Source organism: Oryctolagus cuniculus, chromosome 5 (genome assembly GCF_964237555.1).
Source record: "Oryctolagus cuniculus chromosome 5, mOryCun1.1, whole genome shotgun sequence".
Lineage (NCBI taxonomy): Eukaryota > Metazoa > Chordata > Mammalia > Lagomorpha > Leporidae > Oryctolagus > Oryctolagus cuniculus.
Genome location: NC_091436.1, coordinates 135,888,889 through 135,906,647, shown reverse-complemented (window position 1 = coordinate 135,906,647; position 17,759 = coordinate 135,888,889). Strand labels below are relative to the sequence as shown.

The 17,759-nt window shown below is 59.8% G+C and overlaps 3 protein-coding genes and 1 non-coding gene across 4 annotated transcripts; all 4 read left to right on the top strand.

The window, feature by feature from the left end:
- The first annotated feature begins 71 nt into the window (after positions 1–71).
- SLC39A7 (solute carrier family 39 member 7) lies at positions 72–3,722 on the top strand. The gene is made up of 8 exons (XM_002714569.5): positions 72–239; positions 535–967; positions 1,058–1,226; positions 1,373–1,426; positions 1,553–1,717; positions 1,836–1,976; positions 2,231–2,427; positions 2,861–3,722. Exons 2-8 carry the CDS (start codon positions 539–541, stop codon positions 3,131–3,133), a joined length of 1,428 nt encoding a protein of 475 aa, XP_002714615.1. The 5' UTR covers positions 72–239; positions 535–538; the 3' UTR covers positions 3,134–3,722.
- A 113-nt stretch (positions 3,723–3,835) lies between these two features.
- HSD17B8 (hydroxysteroid 17-beta dehydrogenase 8) lies at positions 3,836–6,040 on the top strand. Its single transcript, XM_008262776.4, has 9 exons — positions 3,836–3,991; positions 4,163–4,380; positions 4,480–4,596; positions 4,688–4,780; positions 4,884–4,969; positions 5,082–5,166; positions 5,368–5,410; positions 5,590–5,664; positions 5,848–6,040. Exons 1-9 carry the CDS (start codon positions 3,946–3,948, stop codon positions 5,862–5,864), a joined length of 780 nt encoding a protein of 259 aa, XP_008260998.1. The 5' UTR covers positions 3,836–3,945; the 3' UTR covers positions 5,865–6,040.
- A 1,017-nt stretch (positions 6,041–7,057) lies between these two features.
- MIR219A (microRNA mir-219a) lies at positions 7,058–7,120 on the top strand. Its single transcript, NR_162591.1, has one exon. It is a non-coding gene; the product is annotated as a microRNA mir-219a (primary transcript).
- A 548-nt stretch (positions 7,121–7,668) lies between these two features.
- Positions 7,669–12,317, top strand: RING1 (ring finger protein 1). Its single transcript, XM_051854859.2, has 7 exons — positions 7,669–7,821; positions 7,932–8,061; positions 9,148–9,308; positions 9,397–9,612; positions 10,825–11,214; positions 11,390–11,663; positions 11,933–12,317. The coding sequence occupies exons 2-7, from the start codon at positions 7,984–7,986 to the stop codon at positions 12,032–12,034; spliced, it is 1,221 nt and encodes a 406-aa protein (XP_051710819.1). The 5' UTR covers positions 7,669–7,821; positions 7,932–7,983; the 3' UTR covers positions 12,035–12,317.
- The last annotated feature ends 5,442 nt before the right edge of the window (positions 12,318–17,759 follow it).

Below are 17,759 nucleotides of genomic sequence, written 5' to 3'. Positions count from 1 at the left end.
TCTAGTTGGAAACGGAGGAGGCGGGCTCCTCTGGCGGGTTAGCACTCCTCGCCCGCCCTCCCCGCGAATAACCTCCACTCGTGCGCGTGCGCGTCAGGCCTGGGCGGCTTCGCGGCTGCCGGGGTGCTGGGTGCCGCCATATTGGTAAAGGTACCGGGGGAGCTTCCCTCTTCTCGCGGGAGCTGGAGGCGTGACTGCCACGTCCGAGCAAACCGCGAAAGGAGAGGACTCCGCAGCCGGTGAGAATTCCTGCCTTTCTCTGTGTCCCTTTCAGGCCTTTTCCCCATCTAGTGAGTCAGGGAGGAAGGGCCCAGAGAGACTGTAACGTGACACATGAAAGCCTAGAGCGGTGTCCTGGGGGGCCCTCCATCCGGGAGTGGTGTCGGAATAAAGAAGAACGAGCCTTGGGAACACTGTGGGGTGGGGGCAGAATGGAGTGGGGGAGCGGCCCATAGAGGTGGACGGAGGGCGCGAGCGGAATAAAACGGACCCCAGTAGGTCGAGTGAAGTCACTGTCTCTGTCCCTCTGGTCAGCGTGATGGCCAGAGGCCTGGGGGCCCCCCACTGGGTGGCCATGGGGCTGCTGACCTGGGCAGCCTTGGGTCTGCTGGTGGCTGGACACGGGGGTCATGGCGACCAGCACGAGGACCTGCAAGAGGACTTCCATGGCCACAGCCACAGGCATTCACATGAGGATTTCCACCATGGACACAGCCATGCCCATGGCCATGGCCACGGCCACGGCCACACTCACGAAAGCATCTGGCATGGGCATACCCACGGTCACGACCATGGACATTCACATGAGGATTTGCACCATGGCCATAGCCATTCCCATGGCCACTCCCATGAGAGCCTCTACCACAGAGGACATGGACATGACCATGAGCATAGCCGTGGAGGCTATGGGGAGTCTGGGGCTCCAGGCATCAAGCAGGACCTGGACACTGTCACTCTCTGGGCCTATGTGAGTCCCCAGGGGCCGGGGGAGAGAGGGGCTGGTTCTTGCTTGTTGGGAAACCACCCAGCGCTTGACCACCTGATTCTTCCCCACCAGGCACTGGGGGCCACAGTGCTGATATCTGCAGCGCCGTTTTTCTTCCTCTTCCTTATCCCTGTGGAGTCAAACTCCCCCCGCCATAGTTCTCTGCTGCAAATCTTGTTAAGCTTTGCTTCTGGCGGACTCCTGGGAGATGCTTTCCTGCACCTCATCCCTCATGCCTTGGGTAAGTTACCTCTGATTTTACCTTAAATATTAACCTATTCCATTCTTTGGGGAAAAGAGTGACCTTCCAGTATTCCCCCTTTGAGTCAGGTACCCCCTCATCTGTTGTTTTTTTTTTTGCTCCCCTCGTCCCCCGGCTTCCTCCAGAACCTCACTCTCACCACACGGTGGAGCAGCGCGGACATGGACACTCACACAGTGGTGAGGAAGAGACGGCCGAGACCTGGGTCGGAGTGCTGGGGAAGGTCTCCCTCCTCTGCACCTGCACTCGAGGAGGAGATGTCTGGAATCTGCGGCTCCCTTCATGTCCCAATGCTTCCTTCCCAGGCCAAGGCCCCATCCTGTCTGTGGGACTGTGGGTTCTCAGCGGAATTGTCGCTTTCCTTGTGGTGGAGAAGTTCGTGAGGCATGTGAAAGGAGGACATGGACACAGCCATGGGCACGGACACACTCACGGTCACGGTCACGGGAGTCACGGACGTGCGAGGCAGGGTGAGCCCTGGGCCAGCTTTCCTTAAAGCTACCCTGCCTGCCTCAGCGTCCTCACACCTTATGGCTGTCAGGCGGGAGGACGCGCCAGGAGACCCTGACCAACTCCCTTCTCCCTCAGAGTGCCCTCCAAAGGAGAAGCAGAGCTCAGAGGAAGAAGAAAAGGAAGGAGGGGTGTTGCGGAAGAGGAAAGGAGGAAGCACGGGGCCCAAAGATGGGTCAGTGGGAGCTCAGAACCCTGAGGAAGAAAAAACAGGCTCAGGTGAGGGTCGGGGTCGGGGAGAAGCCTGGGCAGGGGGACCATCGTGGCTCACACAGAATGTGTGTGTGGGTGATGACAGGCGTCAGGGAAACACCAAGGGGCTGGCAGTGGGTCACACAGAATACACGTGCAGGTGGTGACAGGTGTTGGGGAAACCCCAAGGGGTGAAGTGGTCTCTGAGCCGTGGTGTGAGAAGTCTGACTGGGATAGGGGCGATGGATGTTCTGGTCATTTTGTCTGCCTCTCCCGTACAGATCTGCGTGTGTCCGGGTACTTGAATCTGGCTGCTGACTTGGCACACAACTTCACAGATGGCCTGGCCATTGGTGCTTCCTTTCGAGGGGGCCAGGGGCTGGGGATTCTGACCACAATGACCGTCCTGCTGCATGAAGTGCCCCATGAGGTCGGGGATTTTGCCATCTTGGTCCAGTCTGGCTGCAGCAAAAAGCAGGTTGGTGGTGATGTCCATCAAAGACAGTGGTCTCAAATCCTTTATCACTGCTCGTTTACTCCCGACCCAGACTCCTTCTCATTAGTTCCAAACGAGTTGTACTGTCATCAACAGATCCGCTAGAGTTGAGGGGAGAAAAGCTCTGTTTTCTTTGTCCTATGCCTCAGTATTTCTTGAACTGTCAGATGATTTATGGGGACCTAACAAACACACACACATACACACTCATTGCTGCTGAATCAGACCTTAGAAAGTCTGTGGAAAGAACCTCTTTGAACCTTTAAGATTTTTGAAGAAATATTTATTCTAGACAAACCACACACCCCCTTTTTTCTTTGACTTTTGGTTTTCTACCCCTGTAGTTCAACAGCCATATATTGAAACTGCTATAACCTTTAGTTATTGATAAGTGCCTCTCTCTGCTTTCCACCAGGCGATGCGTCTACAACTACTGACAGCAGTGGGGGCACTGGCAGGCACAGCCTGTGCCCTTCTAACCGAAGGAGGGGCAGTGGGCAGTGATGGTGCGGGAGGCGCAGGTCCTGGCTGGATTCTGCCGTTCACCGCAGGCGGTTTTATCTATGTAGCAACAGTGTCCGTGTTGCCTGAGCTGTTGAGGGAGGCGTCACCATTACAGTCACTTCTGGAGGTGCTGGGGCTGCTGGGTGGTGTTGTCATGATGGTGCTGATTGCCCACCTCGAGTGAGAGGTGAGATGAACTGCCCCCACCCCCTGCTCTAAACCTCTTCCCCTAACTCCAGGTCAGAGCTCTGGAGACTGGGGGTCTGGCCAGGGGCATCTGCCAGAGGAAGGCATTGCAGTCTCAGAGAATGGAGACTTCGGCATTTGGGCCTTTAACATTTGGCTGGGGGCTCTAGAGGTCAGAAAGCTCGGCCAGAGGGACCATTGTGTTGGGTACTGAATGGGGCCATGAAGAAGGCTGGCAGGGAGGCGGTGATGGCAGCCGACGCAGTGTCCCCTACCCCACTTGTTCTCAGAGGACCAAGCTGCCACACGTAGGGTTTCTCCAAGGTCCATCTCCCTCTCCCACCGGTTTCTGGAGGCTTCAAGGGAAGACCAGAACCCTGGACAGAGGGAGGAACCAGAGGAGCGAGGGGATAAACGTCAATCGTGTCCTGATTTGGGAGTGATTGGGGGCTGGGGTGGGGAGAGGGTCAGTTGGTAATCTCGCCTGATTTTTTTGTTGGCTTGTTTGTATTCATTTTGTATCACTGTGTTTGAATCGAGGGGGAGGGGTGGTGACCTGAAATAAAGTCTTTGGATATTCCGCCTCACATGCAGTCTTTGTCTTTTCTTTGGGGGGGAGAAGGCCCCTAGTCTTCCCCGCACCCCAAGTACCCCAGCGATGCTGTGTGGCCACGCCTGCGCGGTGGGAGGTCAGCCCGCGCTGGCTGCCGCAGATGGCCGGAGTCGATTGGCCTCGCCTTTGCACTCGCCACGCCCTCTCTGTGCTCGGATTGGCTCAGCGCTCTGGTGACCGCCCACCCGCCACCCGCCATGGCGTCTCAGCTCCGGCTCCGCTCCGCGCTGGCCCTGGTCACAGGTCGGGGGTGGGGGGTGCTCTCCCTGGGCGGGTAGGGGTGCCGGAGTGATATCAGGGTGCGTTCTCAACTCCGCGACCCCTGTGACCTCTGGTCCCTGGTCGAAATCTTACTAACAGCGCCCTGTGACCTCTGACCCTTGCCCCTCCCCCACGTGTTCCATCCCACCTCAGGTGCAGGTAGTGGCATCGGCCGTGCGGTCTGTGAGCGCCTGGCCTGTGAGGGGGCCAGTGTGGCCGCCTGTGACTTGGACGCGGCCGCGGCACGGGAGACGGTGCGGCTGCTAGGCAGCCCGGAGAGTGAGGAAGGGGCACCCGGCGGGAAGCACGCTGTCTTCCAGGCTGACGTGTCAGAGGCCAGGGCCGTCGGGCGCCTGCTGGAGCAAGTGCAGGTGAACACCAGGCCACCTCGCCCCGTTAAAGCTCTACAGTTGGCTGCACTGCGCCCAGCTTTGGGTGGGCTTTTGGTGTGTGACCACCCTCTCCCATAGGCCCGCTTTTCTCGCCCGCCATCTGTCGTGGTGTCCTGCGCCGGCATCACCAGGGATGAGTTTCTGCTCCACATGTCTGAGGAGGACTGGGACAGAGTCGTGGCCGTCAACCTCAAGGTGGTGACCCCTGCGCCTGTGACCTCTCACCCCTCTCGCATGGGGAGGGAGCTGGAGGAGGGCTCTCACTGCTGCTGATCTCTCCTGCCAGGGCATCTTCCTAGTCACGCAGGCTGCCGCCCAAGCCCTGGTGGCCAGTGGTCGTCACGGCTCCATCATCAACATCAGTAGCATCATTGGAAAGGTCAGGCTGAGTTAGGGTAAGGTCAGCCAGCCAAGGGGGTGTACAGAGAAGAGTCCCCTCCTCGGGATGCCCAACTCATCCCTCGCCTGTGATTCACTTGTAGGTGGGGAACTTGGGGCAGACAAACTATGCTGCATCCAAGGCTGGAGTGATTGGGCTGACCCAGACAGTAGCCAAAGAGCTTGGACGGTGGGTCAGATACCTGGTGGTCCTGGGGGATTTGCTGAGGTCATGAGTGGGCCTGCGGGAGGGGTCAGTGTGCTGGCCTCTGCAGAGTTAATGGCCACCCTGCCTTCCACAGACACGGGATCCGCTGTAACTCTGTCCTCCCAGGGTTCATTGCAACACCCATGACACAGAAAGTGCCGCAGAAAGTGATAGACAAGGTAGGAGGCTGGGGGGGAGGGGGTGGACAGAAGCATCCACACAATCTGTTTGGGCCTCAGAGAGAGAGAGAATGTTAGACACAGTGCCTGGCAAACAATATTCAATAAACGCATGAGAAATCACGCAAAGGGGTACAGACTCAGTCTTCCAAAAATTCCATAAAAGAGACTTTCACTCAACATATGAGTGTTTCCCTACAGGTGACCGGAATGATCCCGATGGGACACATGGGGAGCCCCGAGGGTGAGCACTGAGTGGGGAGCAGGCCTGGAAGGACCCCACGTTTTATGGTATTTTTAGAGGGTCCCACTCAGATTACTGGTCGATGTGTGTCTGGGGGAGGGGTGTATTTGGTGGAGATGCTGGCTAATTTGCCTATGTGGGCCTGAGTAGGATCTGCCCTCTCCCTCCCTCTCCCATAGATGTAGCCAATGTGGTCGCGTTCCTGGCGTCGGAAGACAGTGGATACATCACAGGGGCCTCAGTGGAAGTCACTGGTACGAGGCCGACATGGGGAGGGAGAGGGCAGAGAAGTGGAACCAGATTCTATCAAAAGCGTGGAGAGTGTGGAGCCTCTGTGGGAAGGGCAGAGGCTCCTGGGGCCAGGGACAGAAGTGGGCACCCCCCAGCCCATTTGTCTCTCCACCCATGCTCTGTCCAAATGTTTCTGCTCCTCCCAGGAGGTCTTTTCATGTAGCTGCCTCAAGGACCCTGGGCTCTGCTGGCGCCCCCACCACTCCGCCCGGCCTCCTGCTGATGAGGACTCCAGTTCCCAGGCTACAAAAGGGGTGGCAGTGTCTGGCTCAGGAATGCTGAATATGGGAGGCAGGGGTGCTTGTGACCCTAATAAATTCCAAATCCTCTTCCCTGCCACCTCCGGTTCTTCTTGTGCCCAAGCCCTCAGACCCTTCCCCACCTCCCCCTCTTTCCCTTTCCCTAAGGATTGTTCCCTTTCACTGCCTGGTCTCCCAGGGCAACCCCCGCCGCCGGGTGTGAGAGGAAGGAGTGTGTGTCACTGTGTCTGTGTGACACTCCGGGTCTTTTTGGAGGGAGGGGTTTCCACCCCACCCCCTGCCACTGGTTCTGCAGCACCAGGCCCTCCCCCCAACACCCTGGGTCCTTATGGTCCCCAGGGGTGATCTGTTCACGGCCCCTTCCTGGTGTCCAGTCCGGCTGTGGGAGAGGGTCTTGGAACAGGTGGCCCTCCCCCACCCTTCTTCTTTCTCTGAAGCCCCCCCTCCCCTTTCTCTCCACCTTACAATAGCTGCAGCCGGCCTGGGGTCGGATGGGGGGGATTAGGGGAGGGGGCCAGGATTAGGGGAATGGACCAGACGATGAAAGGGGCTGGAGGAGAGCAGAAGGGAGGGGGCTGGGAGAAGGAGGAGGAAGGGGAGGGGGTCTGCGCTAATCGACTCTGGCGCCCACATAAGGACTGGCCACGGACAGAAGGAGAGGACAGGGAAGTAGGGGGAACTGGGGTGGGGGGCAAGGGGACCCACTGCTGCCTTGTCCCAGAGACAGGCCACCCCCTGGCAGCCACAGCCCCCAGTCTGGGAGCCCCAGCTTAGGCTGGAGGGGTTAGGACCCCGGCCAGGGTCTCTTGGTCTCTCTCTGGTATCCCTTATTACCCTGCCCTCAATGGGGATCGCGCTGCCGCTTCCTCTTCTCTTCCTCGCCGACCCCCTTCCTTGACTAGGATGCTAGCAAAGTCCTCTGCCCACTTCCCCCGCACTCCAGATATAAAGGCCCTTGTGCCCCTGCCCCGCGCGCACTCGCCCTCCCCAGTGGGAGCCCCATCTGTGCGTCCCTGCTTCCGCGTGGTGTCTCCATTCCCCCCCCCCACCTCCCCGTTCCTCCCGTGCGCTCCCTCCCGCCGCGGGCCGCGGCTCCTGATTGTCCAAACGCAATTCTCGAGTCTATGGCTCCGGCCGAGAGTTGGGTTTGGACGTCCCGAGCCGCTGCCCCCAGACCTCGAGGGGGAGAGCGGGTCGGAGGGCCCAGGGGGAGCCAGGGCGGAGGCTGGAGCAAGTCCCCAGGGTGGTCAGGGGAGTCCCGAGCTCCTCGGACCTACAACACTTGGCTAAGGCGGCAGCTTTTTTCCCCAGGACCCCCGGGCGAGGGGTGACGAAGAAGTGGGGCGTGTGTCGGGGCCGGGGACACCCCCAGGGCCGCAGGGGAACGCGGAGTGGGGGAGGTGGCCCCTTTCCCGAGTCCCCGGTCCCCTCCTGGGGTCCAAGCGAACCCAGGCCCCGCCCCCCGGGGCGGAGGCCCCGAGTGGGGACAGCGGGAAGGGAACGGTGTGGCTCGGGTCGGCCGCGCGGGAGGCGGAGGCCGTGGTCCCCACGTGGCGTGGGACTCCTGGGACGCCGGCTCCTCCTGCGGGGCTGGCGCGTGGCGCGGGTAGGGGAACCCCGGCGTCCACGTCGCGTCCCACTCGCGACCTGAGTGGCGGGTGACGTCTCCGCGGGCGGGGGGGGGTGGAGTGAAGCGCAGGGACAGGCGGAAGTGACGTAGGGCCCAGCGCCCGGGCCATGGCGGCGGCGGCGGCGGGAGCTGCTGTCTGAGAGGCGGCTGCGGGCCGAGCGAATTCGACCCACGAGCCCGGACCTCCGGAGCGGCGCGGCGGCGGTGGGAGCGCGGACGGCCGAAGCCGGGTGAGGGACCGCGCCGGCGCGGGGCGGGGGCGAAGAGGGGCGCCTCTGGAGGGGCGGGGTCTGCGCGAGGGGCGGCCCCCCCAACACCGCCTCCCCTTCCCCCTCCCCAGCCTTCTTCTCCTCGGCTGCCGGGTCCTGGTGGGGGGTCTGCGCCCGGTCACCATGACGACGCCGGCGAATGCCCAGAATGCCAGCAAGACGTGGGAACTCAGTCTGTATGAGCTGCACCGGACCCCGCAGGTGACAGAGATCCCCCCTCCCCAGTTTACCCGCTCCCTCAACCCCCTCAGTCCACAGACCCCCCTTTTCCGTGCTATGCCTGTTCTGCCGACTCCGCCCGGTTCCACAGACTGCCTTACCCTACCTGTGAATCACCGTGATCTTTTCAGAGGCTTTGCGCGTTTATCTCATGGAAGCCTCCAAACAGGCGAGGCAGGGCAAGTGTGACTGCCTTCATCTGAGAGGGAGTGAAGCCACACAGAAATTACCTTCCCGGTCCCCCAGGTCACTGTCATAGGGTAGCGCATGTAAGACCCACCTTGGGAGATTAACCCTGGAGCTTCATGAAGCCCACCCAGCCCCCGATTCTGATTCCGTAGTGCCATCGGCCTCAGAATCTGCATGTCCAACAGGCGCGTGGGAGTTTCTGAGGTAGATAGTGCCAGGATCACACTTTCTGAAATTCTGCCAAGTAAGCTTTCTCTGAACCAGAGATGTGTCTTGTGCCACTCCCACCCCTAAGCCTCTCACCGAACCTCAACTCCAAAACTACTTTTTTTTTTTTTAAGATTTATTTATTTATTTATTTGAAAGTCAGAGTTACACAGAGAAAGAGGGGCAGAGAGAGAGAGAGAGGTCTTCCATCTGCTGGTTCACTCCCTAATTGGCTGCAATGGCTGAAGCTGCGCTGATCTGAAGCCAGGAGCCAGGAGCTTCTTCTGGGTCTCCCACATGGTGCAGGGCCCAGGGACTTGGGCCATCTTCTACTGCTTTCCCAGGCCATAGCAGAAAGCTGGATCGGAAGTAGAGCAGCTGGGACTCGCACCAGTGCCCATATGGGACGCGGGCACTGCAGGTGGCGGCTTTACCCGCTACTCCGCAGCGCCGGCCCCCCAAAGCTACTCTTAATCAGTGGGCCCTAGCCCTTTCTGTTCCCACTCTGTTGCAGTCGGTAGCCTCCCTGTCTCAGAGTTCCCATCATCCTCCAGTGGCAGTGGGAACCACACCATCGTACTGTGCTTCTCAAGACTCCTGTTCCTTGAATTGCTTGTTCCTAAAATCCCTCATTCCCCCCCCCCCCACCTTTCCTCGCACTGGTGCCTCCAGGAAGCCATCATGGACGGCACGGAGATTGCTGTTTCCCCTCGCTCGCTGCATTCGGAACTCATGTGCCCCATCTGCCTGGACATGCTGAAGAACACCATGACCACCAAGGAGTGCCTCCACCGATTCTGCTCCGACTGCATCGTCACAGCCCTGCGGAGCGGGTAAGGGGAGAGGGAGAGGGGGCGGAGAGTTAGGCCCCCTCGCTGGTCCTGGCTCAGCGCCCTCAAGGCTTCCCTTCCCCCATCCCAGGAACAAGGAGTGCCCGACCTGCCGCAAGAAGCTGGTATCCAAGCGATCTCTGCGGCCAGACCCCAACTTTGATGCCCTGATCTCTAAGATCTACCCCAGCCGCGAGGAGTACGAGGCCCACCAAGACCGAGTGCTCATCCGCCTCAGCCGCCTGCACAATCAGCAGGCGCTGAGCTCCAGCATCGAGGAGGGGCTGCGCATGCAGGCCATGCACAGGTGGGGGAGGAAAGAGAGAGGGGCTGCGCATGTAGGCCATGCACAGGTGTGGGAGGAGGGGGAGGGCTGCACATGCAGGCTATGCACAGGTGTGGGAGGAGGGGGAGGGCTGCACATGCAGGCCATGCACAGGTGGGGGAGGAGGGGGAGGGGGCTGCGCATGCAGGCCTTGCACTGGTGTGGGAAGGGGAGAGAGGGGCTGCACATGCAAGCCATGCACAGGTGAGGGGGGAGAGAGGGGCCACACATGCAGGCCATACACAGTTGGGGGGAGGGAGAGGGAGAGGGGCTGCGCATGCAGGCCGTACACAGGTGAGGGAGAGGGAGAGAGAGGGGCTACGCATTCAGGCCATGTACAGTTGGGGGAAGGGAGAGGGAGAGGGGTTGTGCATGCAGGCCTTGCACAGGTGGGGGGGAGGGAGAGGGAGAGGGGCTGTGCATGTAGCCATGCACAGGTATGGGAGGAGGGGGGCTGCGCATGTAGGCCATGCGCAGGTATGTGGGGTGAGAGAGGGGCTGCCATGCAGGCCATGCACAGGTGGGGGGAGGGGAGGGAGAGAGAGGGTGAGAGAGGGGCTGCAGCAGGGCCCGTGGGGTGGATGCCCAGGTCAGACTCCTGATGCTGTCTTTGCTGCCTGCCAGCTTCTAAACTTGGCATGCTGAGAGCTGACCGCAGCCTGGGAGGCCTAGAAATCATGGGTTACATTGCAGTTTCCTACTCTACAGCTGGAACTGCTGTTCGTTAGAAAGCGGGTTTCCCAGACACTAGGACAGTAGGGCGACCTCGAGCACAGCTTCAGATTCAAGCTTCAGGGATGGAATTCCCACCTGCGCCGGAGCTCGCCTCAGCCTTCGATGTGGACGCAGATGACTTGCGTGTTGTTAAAAATGCAGAACTCCGGGTCAGTAGGTCTAGAGTTGGACCTGAGTCTGCGTCCTGTGAGCTCCCAGGTGATGCTGAGCTACTGATTCTTGGACCGCAGAGAGGAGCCGGCCTGTGGTGATCTCTAACAGGCTGCTAAACCGCTCTAAGCCTGTTTGTTTCCCCAAGCATAAGAGCAAGACGAATGCTTGGTAGGGGGCTTGGCTCACAGCATTTCGCACACATTAGGCGTCAGCAGTAAGAGTTCCCTACCCTCTTAGTTCTCTGAAGTGTACACTCTAAGCCCTCTATCCCCAGTGCTTTCTAACCCCAGCCACTTGCTTCCACAGGGCCCAGCGTGTGAGGCGGCCGATGCCGGGGTCAGACCAGACCACAACGATGAGTGGGGGGGAAGGAGAGCCTGGGGAGGGGGAAGGGGACGGAGAGGACGTGAGCTCAGACTCCGCTCCTGACTCTGCCCCAGGCCCTGCTCCCAAGCGACCCCGTGGAGGGGGCGCAGGGGGGAGCAGTGTGGGGACAGGGGGAGGCGGAACTGGTGGGGTAGGTGGGGGTGCCGGTTCTGAGGACTCTGGTGACCGGGGAGGCACCTTGGGAGGGGGGACTCTGGGGCCCCCAAGCCCTCCCGGGGCCCCCAGCCCGCCAGAGCCAGGTGGAGAAATTGAACTCGTGTTCCGGCCCCACCCCCTGCTCGTGGAGAAGGGAGAATACTGCCAGACTAGGTGAGGAGCCCTGTCTTTCCCCAGACCACTGGAAATCCTGCAGATTTCCATCAGAAGTGGCCTCTGCCCAACCCAAAAAAGAAACCCTAACCCGGAGGCCCTCTGGAAAGACCCCTCCCTCCCTTCCACAGTTGGGTCTTCGAGGGCCCTAAACCCACACTCTTTCCCGCTCCAGGTATGTGAAGACGACTGGGAATGCCACAGTGGACCACCTCTCCAAGTACTTGGCCCTGCGCATTGCCCTTGAACGGAGGCAGCAGCAAGAGGCTGGGGAGCCAGGAGGGCCCGGAGGGGGTTCATCTGACACTGGGGGACCTGATGGGGGTGGTGGGGAGGGTGGGGGTGCCGGAGGAGGTGACAGTCCTGAGGAGCCTGCCTTGCCCAGCCTGGAGGGTGTCAGTGAAAAGCAGTACACCATCTACATTGCGCCCGGAGGTGGAGCATTCACGGTGAGAGCCCCCGAGGGCGGCGGTCCAGGGGAGTGGAGGGGAGCAGGGCCTGGAGCCACATGGAGCCCCGGGCCTGACCTCCCAACCCACGGCCCTCTCCTCTCCCCTCCTCCTGTCACTGCCTGTGCTGCTGCTCCCCTCATCCCTGTCCTCCTCCTCCTGCTCTCTCTCCTGCTCCCGGCTCACCTGTCACCGCTCACTCATCTCCTTGTCCCTCCTCTCCCACTCTCTCCCTCTTCTCCCTGCCTCTCTCTGCTACCCCTCCCTAGACGCTGAATGGTTCGCTGACCCTGGAGCTGGTCAATGAGAAGTTCTGGAAGGTGTCCCGGCCGCTAGAGCTCTGCTACGCCCCCACCAAGGATCCAAAGTGACCCTACGGGGTAGCCAGGGAGAGCCCCTGTGTTGTGGCCCACCACCCTAGCTTCTTTGCTCCCAATGCCGCACAGCCAGCAAGAGGACACAAATGAGGACAAGTGGCTTTTATACAAAGTATCTATATCAGATTCTCTATTGTTCAGAGTGGGGCATGCGCCCCCATCTACTGCCTTTTCTATGCCTTCCCACTTCCCATTAGTCAAGATGATGGGGCAGGTGAAGAACCCTCCCCTTCATACCCTCTGACCCACAACAAATTTGCTTTTTTTCTCTTTGAAACCTGCAGTGGTGTGTCTTTCTCGGTGTCTGGGGAGGGATGCCTAGACATGTCCGTTCAGCCTCCGAAATGGAAAAGGCTCATCAGAGCTGCTTCCGGGTGTAATTCCCCTTCTCCTAAACCTCCCAGTCGGCAAATATGTGGGAAACAGGGAAGAGCTGTGATGCGGATGAGGCCTGAGCTCAGACCCCAGGCTTGCCCCCTGAAACCTGACTCGCCCAGGCGGGAAGCACAGAGGGAAAGCCGGGCGGCGGCTCGGGCAGAGCGGGATGGTTTAGAAGGGAAACAAGTCTTCAGAGTTCCGAGCAGCTGGTTTCTCTCGCTGGAAAGAAAGCGGGGAGGGCTGCCAGAAGTTCCTCGCTCCATATCCCGAAAGGGCGGGCAGAGCTGGGGACTACAGTTCCCAAGAGCTTGCAGTGCAGCCCGGCCAGCCACGCGGCGGCGCTGAGCCGAGGGAGGGCCTCCGGCCCCGCAGGGAGCAGATGGGTAGGGGCGTGAAGGGAGTTGCGCGGGCGGGGCCCCAAGCCTGAGGCGGAGGAACCGAGGTGCACGAGCACGCGCCAGGTCCAGGGCAGACCGGGTCCGTGTGTGACCAGCTGCCTCTCGAGGGACCAATGCTCCCTCCACCGCAAGCCCCCCCTCCCCGCCCCCGCCTCTTGGCCCCTCACTTCCCGTTTCCTCTGTCCCGGGCACGCCCACTCACTCAGGTCTGTCGCTGGCAGAGGAGCCAAGCACGTGGTAAAGCCTGCTTTGCCTTCCCGGTTCCGCAGATGCAGCCTGCGCACCGGCCCGATGGCATCCTACTCCGCCTCGGCCCTGCACACGCAGGTGGGCATCCTCCAGCCCCGGCGAGAACCGCAGACTGGTGGCCTGTGCTCCCCACTCCCCACCCTGGGGAGCCCTCGCCTACAAAACAGGCAACACCCGCTTCTCCCTCGTCGGGCCCCTTGGGACACCTGCCTTCCTGGAACCCGAGATCCGGAGGACCCGGGGTTGGAGGTGGGGGAGTGGCTCCCAGATGTGGGGGCGGGAGGCAGGTGGGCTTTGCTCCTGGAACGTCCAGGTGGAGAATCAGGGAGAAGCCGACTGAGACACCGAGGTGGAACGGAAACCCGGCTTCTCTTCTGGTTCCAGACGCTGCCCTCACCCTCCTCAGTCCCCGCAGCCGTCCCTCTCCACTTCCCTGGCACAGCCGGCCGCCCCCCGCCCCCCGCTCGCCCCTTCTCGAATTTCCCCTTGTGCAGTGTCGCACTCATCCTCCACGTCCCTGTGACATGTGGGAAACACAGGAGAACGCGGTGCCCCGGGAAAGTGTCCATGCCAGTCCCCAAGGATAAAATCCCCCTGCCTGGCTGGCAGCCCCCTTGGCCAGGGCCAGAGGAGACCTGCGCGTGGGTTCCCCTGGGGAACCTCCTGGGGGTGCTTCAGCCCCTCAGGCCTGCCGCACTGGGCACTGGGTCAGGCAAGGTGAGAAATACAGAGTTTACTAAAGAGAGCTTGAGGGTTTTGTTGAGGATTAAGATCCTCCTGCGGAATAGCTTAACCACACAAAGGAGAGACTGGAGATGGATGCACGCCCCGGTTCGCGCCTTCCTGCTGCCCCTTACAAACTGAGCAGCCACTTCTGTGCAGAGTAACAGGTTGCTGTGAGGACTTAGCAGGTGCCGCAGAGACAGGGGGCCATCTGCATGGATCCTGCACCCGCAGCCAGAGTTACCCGGGAGCTGGTTAAAAAGTTTAACGCAAATCTTCCTTTCTTGCGAGGGAGAAACCAACCGTATTCGTTTATCACACGGGGAACCCCCAGAAGCCCTTCCCCCATGAACTCTAGGGGTCTGTGGGGACAAGGGGCACCAGGAGCTCATGGAGAAGGCCACGTTGGGAAGTGAGGTGATGCATTCCCTCCCAGGCACACGCAGGAAGTGTGCGGCAGATGCCCCATCCAGGGATGGGGATGGGGCTCCCCAAGCAGGCACAATGGCACGGGAGGCTTGGCAGAGTGTCGAGGTGGACAAGGGACACCAGGATGTAGAGTGCCCACCCCAGACCCGCTGTTTTGGAAACTCTGGGGCCGGCCCTGCTCCCTGGGGCTCCGATGTGCACGCAAGACCATGACAGCGAAGGCACAGGGAGATGCCCAATGCAATGCAGCTGGCAAATGTTCTGTGAGGGAGGGGCTCTACTCTGGAGCAGGGTGATTACTCGGGGCTGCGGGGTGGTCAGGAAGGACCTCATGGAGGAGGTCCCGGGGGACTGGACTTGGGAGAGGAACAGAACACAGCAAGCTTTCTGTGAGGGGCCTCCCTTACCCACCACCCCCTACCCCAACATCTTACCTCTCTCAGTTCCCACAGCCGGGCAGAGCTAAAGTGCTCTCTGGGAGACCCAGGTGAGTCCAGCTCTGAGGCCCTGGCCCTGCCTGGCAGCCAGCAAACCCTGGTGAGCTGCTTGCTGTGGCCTTGAGCTCTGGGAGAAGGGCAGAGTCACCAAAGCCCCAGCCCCGTCTGTCTTCCATTGAGGGGAGAGCGGCACTTAGCTTCTGTCCACCCACACAGCACCCTCCCCGTGCTGTGTCCCCTCTGCCACAGGAGGAGAAGGCAGAGCAGGCTGCCTACCCCTGCCTACTGCAGCAGCCCACAACTCCTCAGCCATTGCCCTGCCCTCCCCCCTCTTCCTACCAGGCTCCCATCTACCCAGCAAGCCCATTTTCTGCCTGGCATGGGGAAGCTCCTCCCACTGCTCCCACCTCTCCCAGCACAGCCTGGGGACAGCCCTCCTCCTGAAGCGAGCATGCCACTGCACATGCCTGCCCGAGTCGTGTTCACGGCAGCCAGCGTGGCAAGGGCTTCTCCCATGAGCTCCAGCCTGCTGCAGTGCCACCGCACACACTGGTGAGCAGCCTTACACCTGTGTCACCTGTGGGTGGGGTTGTAGGTGCCACTCTGGCCTCATTCACCACAGAAAGGACCACTCAGCACCCCCACTTTACCCAGAATGCCAACATGGCCTGGCCCCTATGCGTTCCCATAGGAGGGGTGCCCCGCCTGTGTGGTGACAGGCTCAGGATCCACCAGGGTGTCCACCCTGCTGCTTCCTGGCGATCCCCATCAGCCACATGTGCTACGACTCTGGTCTGTTCTGCCTCCAGTTGCTGGCACTGGCTCCCTGCTGTGTAGCCTGGCACACAGTGAGAAGCCTTTCCTGCACCCCGTGTGTGGTGACAGCCTCACCACCACTCCAAGCAAGACCACCATGGCCCATGCAGAGGGGGATGCCGCAGCGCCGTGAGCCAGCAGGGGTGCAACTGCGAGCATGAGGTTCATACAGCACCCCAAGGGCCATGCTGGGAACAGGCTCTGCTGCTCTGTTCTCTGGGCTGTGGCTTCACCCTGAGCACCCAGGCCACACAGAGTGAGGAGGGACGGGCCAGGGCCCCTGTGGCAGTGCCATCCCCTCAATGCTGCTACACTCAGGGAGGGCAGAGGCCTTGGTGACCCGTGGGACCAGCACAGCTCCCACTCCACCTTCAGTCATCACGGTGGTGGGCAGAGTTGAAGCTGGAATGGTGAGGTCCACGGGGAGATCTCTGAGGGAGCCCAAGCCTGCGCGAGAGCGCTCCCTGTCTCATAGAGAGGAATCTTCACCTTACAGTTAAAATAACTACATGCATAGATGATGCCCGGGCACTGCTCCCTCTCTGGTCCCTCACCCAGGAAATTTAACCAGGCCGTTAAATTGCTGTTGCCACGGATGGATTGGAGTCCTAAGACTCTCCTGCTGGGATCATTTTAAAGAGATAACTGGGTCCCCAGACAGCCCCCACCATCCAATCCCAGCCCCTCCCCCATGAATCCCACCCAACTCCAGCAATTCCCCAGGAGGCTGCTGGGCCCCTCTTGCCGCAGGTGCTAGAGCCACACCCAGCACCACTTCCTGGCGCCCACTCCTGGCCTCACCGGGCCCTGTTCCCAGGACCCTAGGACTCTATTAACCTTTGTGGTGCCTAACACTAAGAATAGTTCCCAGCTGCAGACTGCCTTTTCCAACTGCGTAGATGGCCTCTTATTGACAGTGAACACAGACAAAAGCACGACCATCCAAGGAAAGAAGGCAGGGAAGTGGCGGGAGAGCAAACAGAGGAAGGAGCTGAGAGAGATTGGGGGACAGAGGGAGAAGAGAAGACAAGGCTGTGTGCAACAGAAAACATCTCACAAAGACTTAGGAACACCTTTCTCCATCCAACCATCCTCCTCTTTACTGTCCATCTTTCCCCCAGCACCACCAAGACAGCTACTGCACAAACACCATGGACCCTGTCATTTGTACTTCTACAAACTTCTCTTCATGTGCTAGGCAACTGGTTCTGGACAAGGCCTCAGCCAGGGGTCCCAGTGACCCCTCCAGAGCGACACGGACAGCCCTCCACCAGCCCAGTGCTGAGCTGCCTTTACCCTTATGGAAGGTTCCTTCGGGGGAGTTACTGTCTTAGGCCACGCTTGGAGCAAGCATACAGTCCCAGCATAGGTGAGGTCTTGATTCTTGTACTAATTGCCCCAAGTCTACTTTTTGGACTTGGCAACATTTCTCCCTATGATGTATGGGAGAAGTTGATTGACAGATGGAAGAAGGAAACACAGGGAAACACATTCCCCTACAGATAAAAGGATCACTTGGCAGACTGCTAAAAGCAGTTCCACCCTTTCAGGAAACGTGCATGGACTGTACCAAATGTGAGGGACCGTGGGGGGACCTGGAAATCACAGACCGGCACAGGAGGTAGCCCCCTTCCTTCAGAAGTTTTAACCTAGGGGCTGTGGGGTGAACATCTCAGTGCTGAACCCCCCATCTGGTCCTGGCAGCTCCATCAGTGGTACTATGTCTGAGTCTGCCCAGGCCTCCATCCCTCCACCTCCCCAGTCCTGCCGCTGTCTAGACCGTTGAGCTCCGCTCAGAGTCACGGCGGTACGAAGTACATCAAAAAGTTTGTGGAAAATGTGTATTATGAAAACATTGCATGGATGTCAATTTTTTTGCACCAAAATAAACTTAGCTATTTTCAATGCTTTTTTTTTTTTTTTTTTTTTTTGAAGGGGAGAGAGAGAGAGAGAGAGATCCCATCTTACTGGTTCACTCCCCAAATACCCACAATGGCCAGAGTGGGTGGGGGTGGGGAGTCTAAAGCCAGAAGCTGGTCTCTCTTGTGGTGGCAGGAACCCAATCACTTGACTGTCACTGCTGCCTCCCAGGGTCTGTGTTAGTTGGAAGCTGGAGCAGGAGTCAGAGGTGGCATCACATCCTGGCAGCCTAACCCGGGTTTTAACCTCTGAGCCAAACAGACCTTTTATTTCCATTTTCCCTGAGTGCTTTGGTGTAGCCTCAGAGCCACAGGGGGGACTGGCAGGAACTTGTTCAAATGCAAATTTGATTGTTTGGGTGACCCAGCT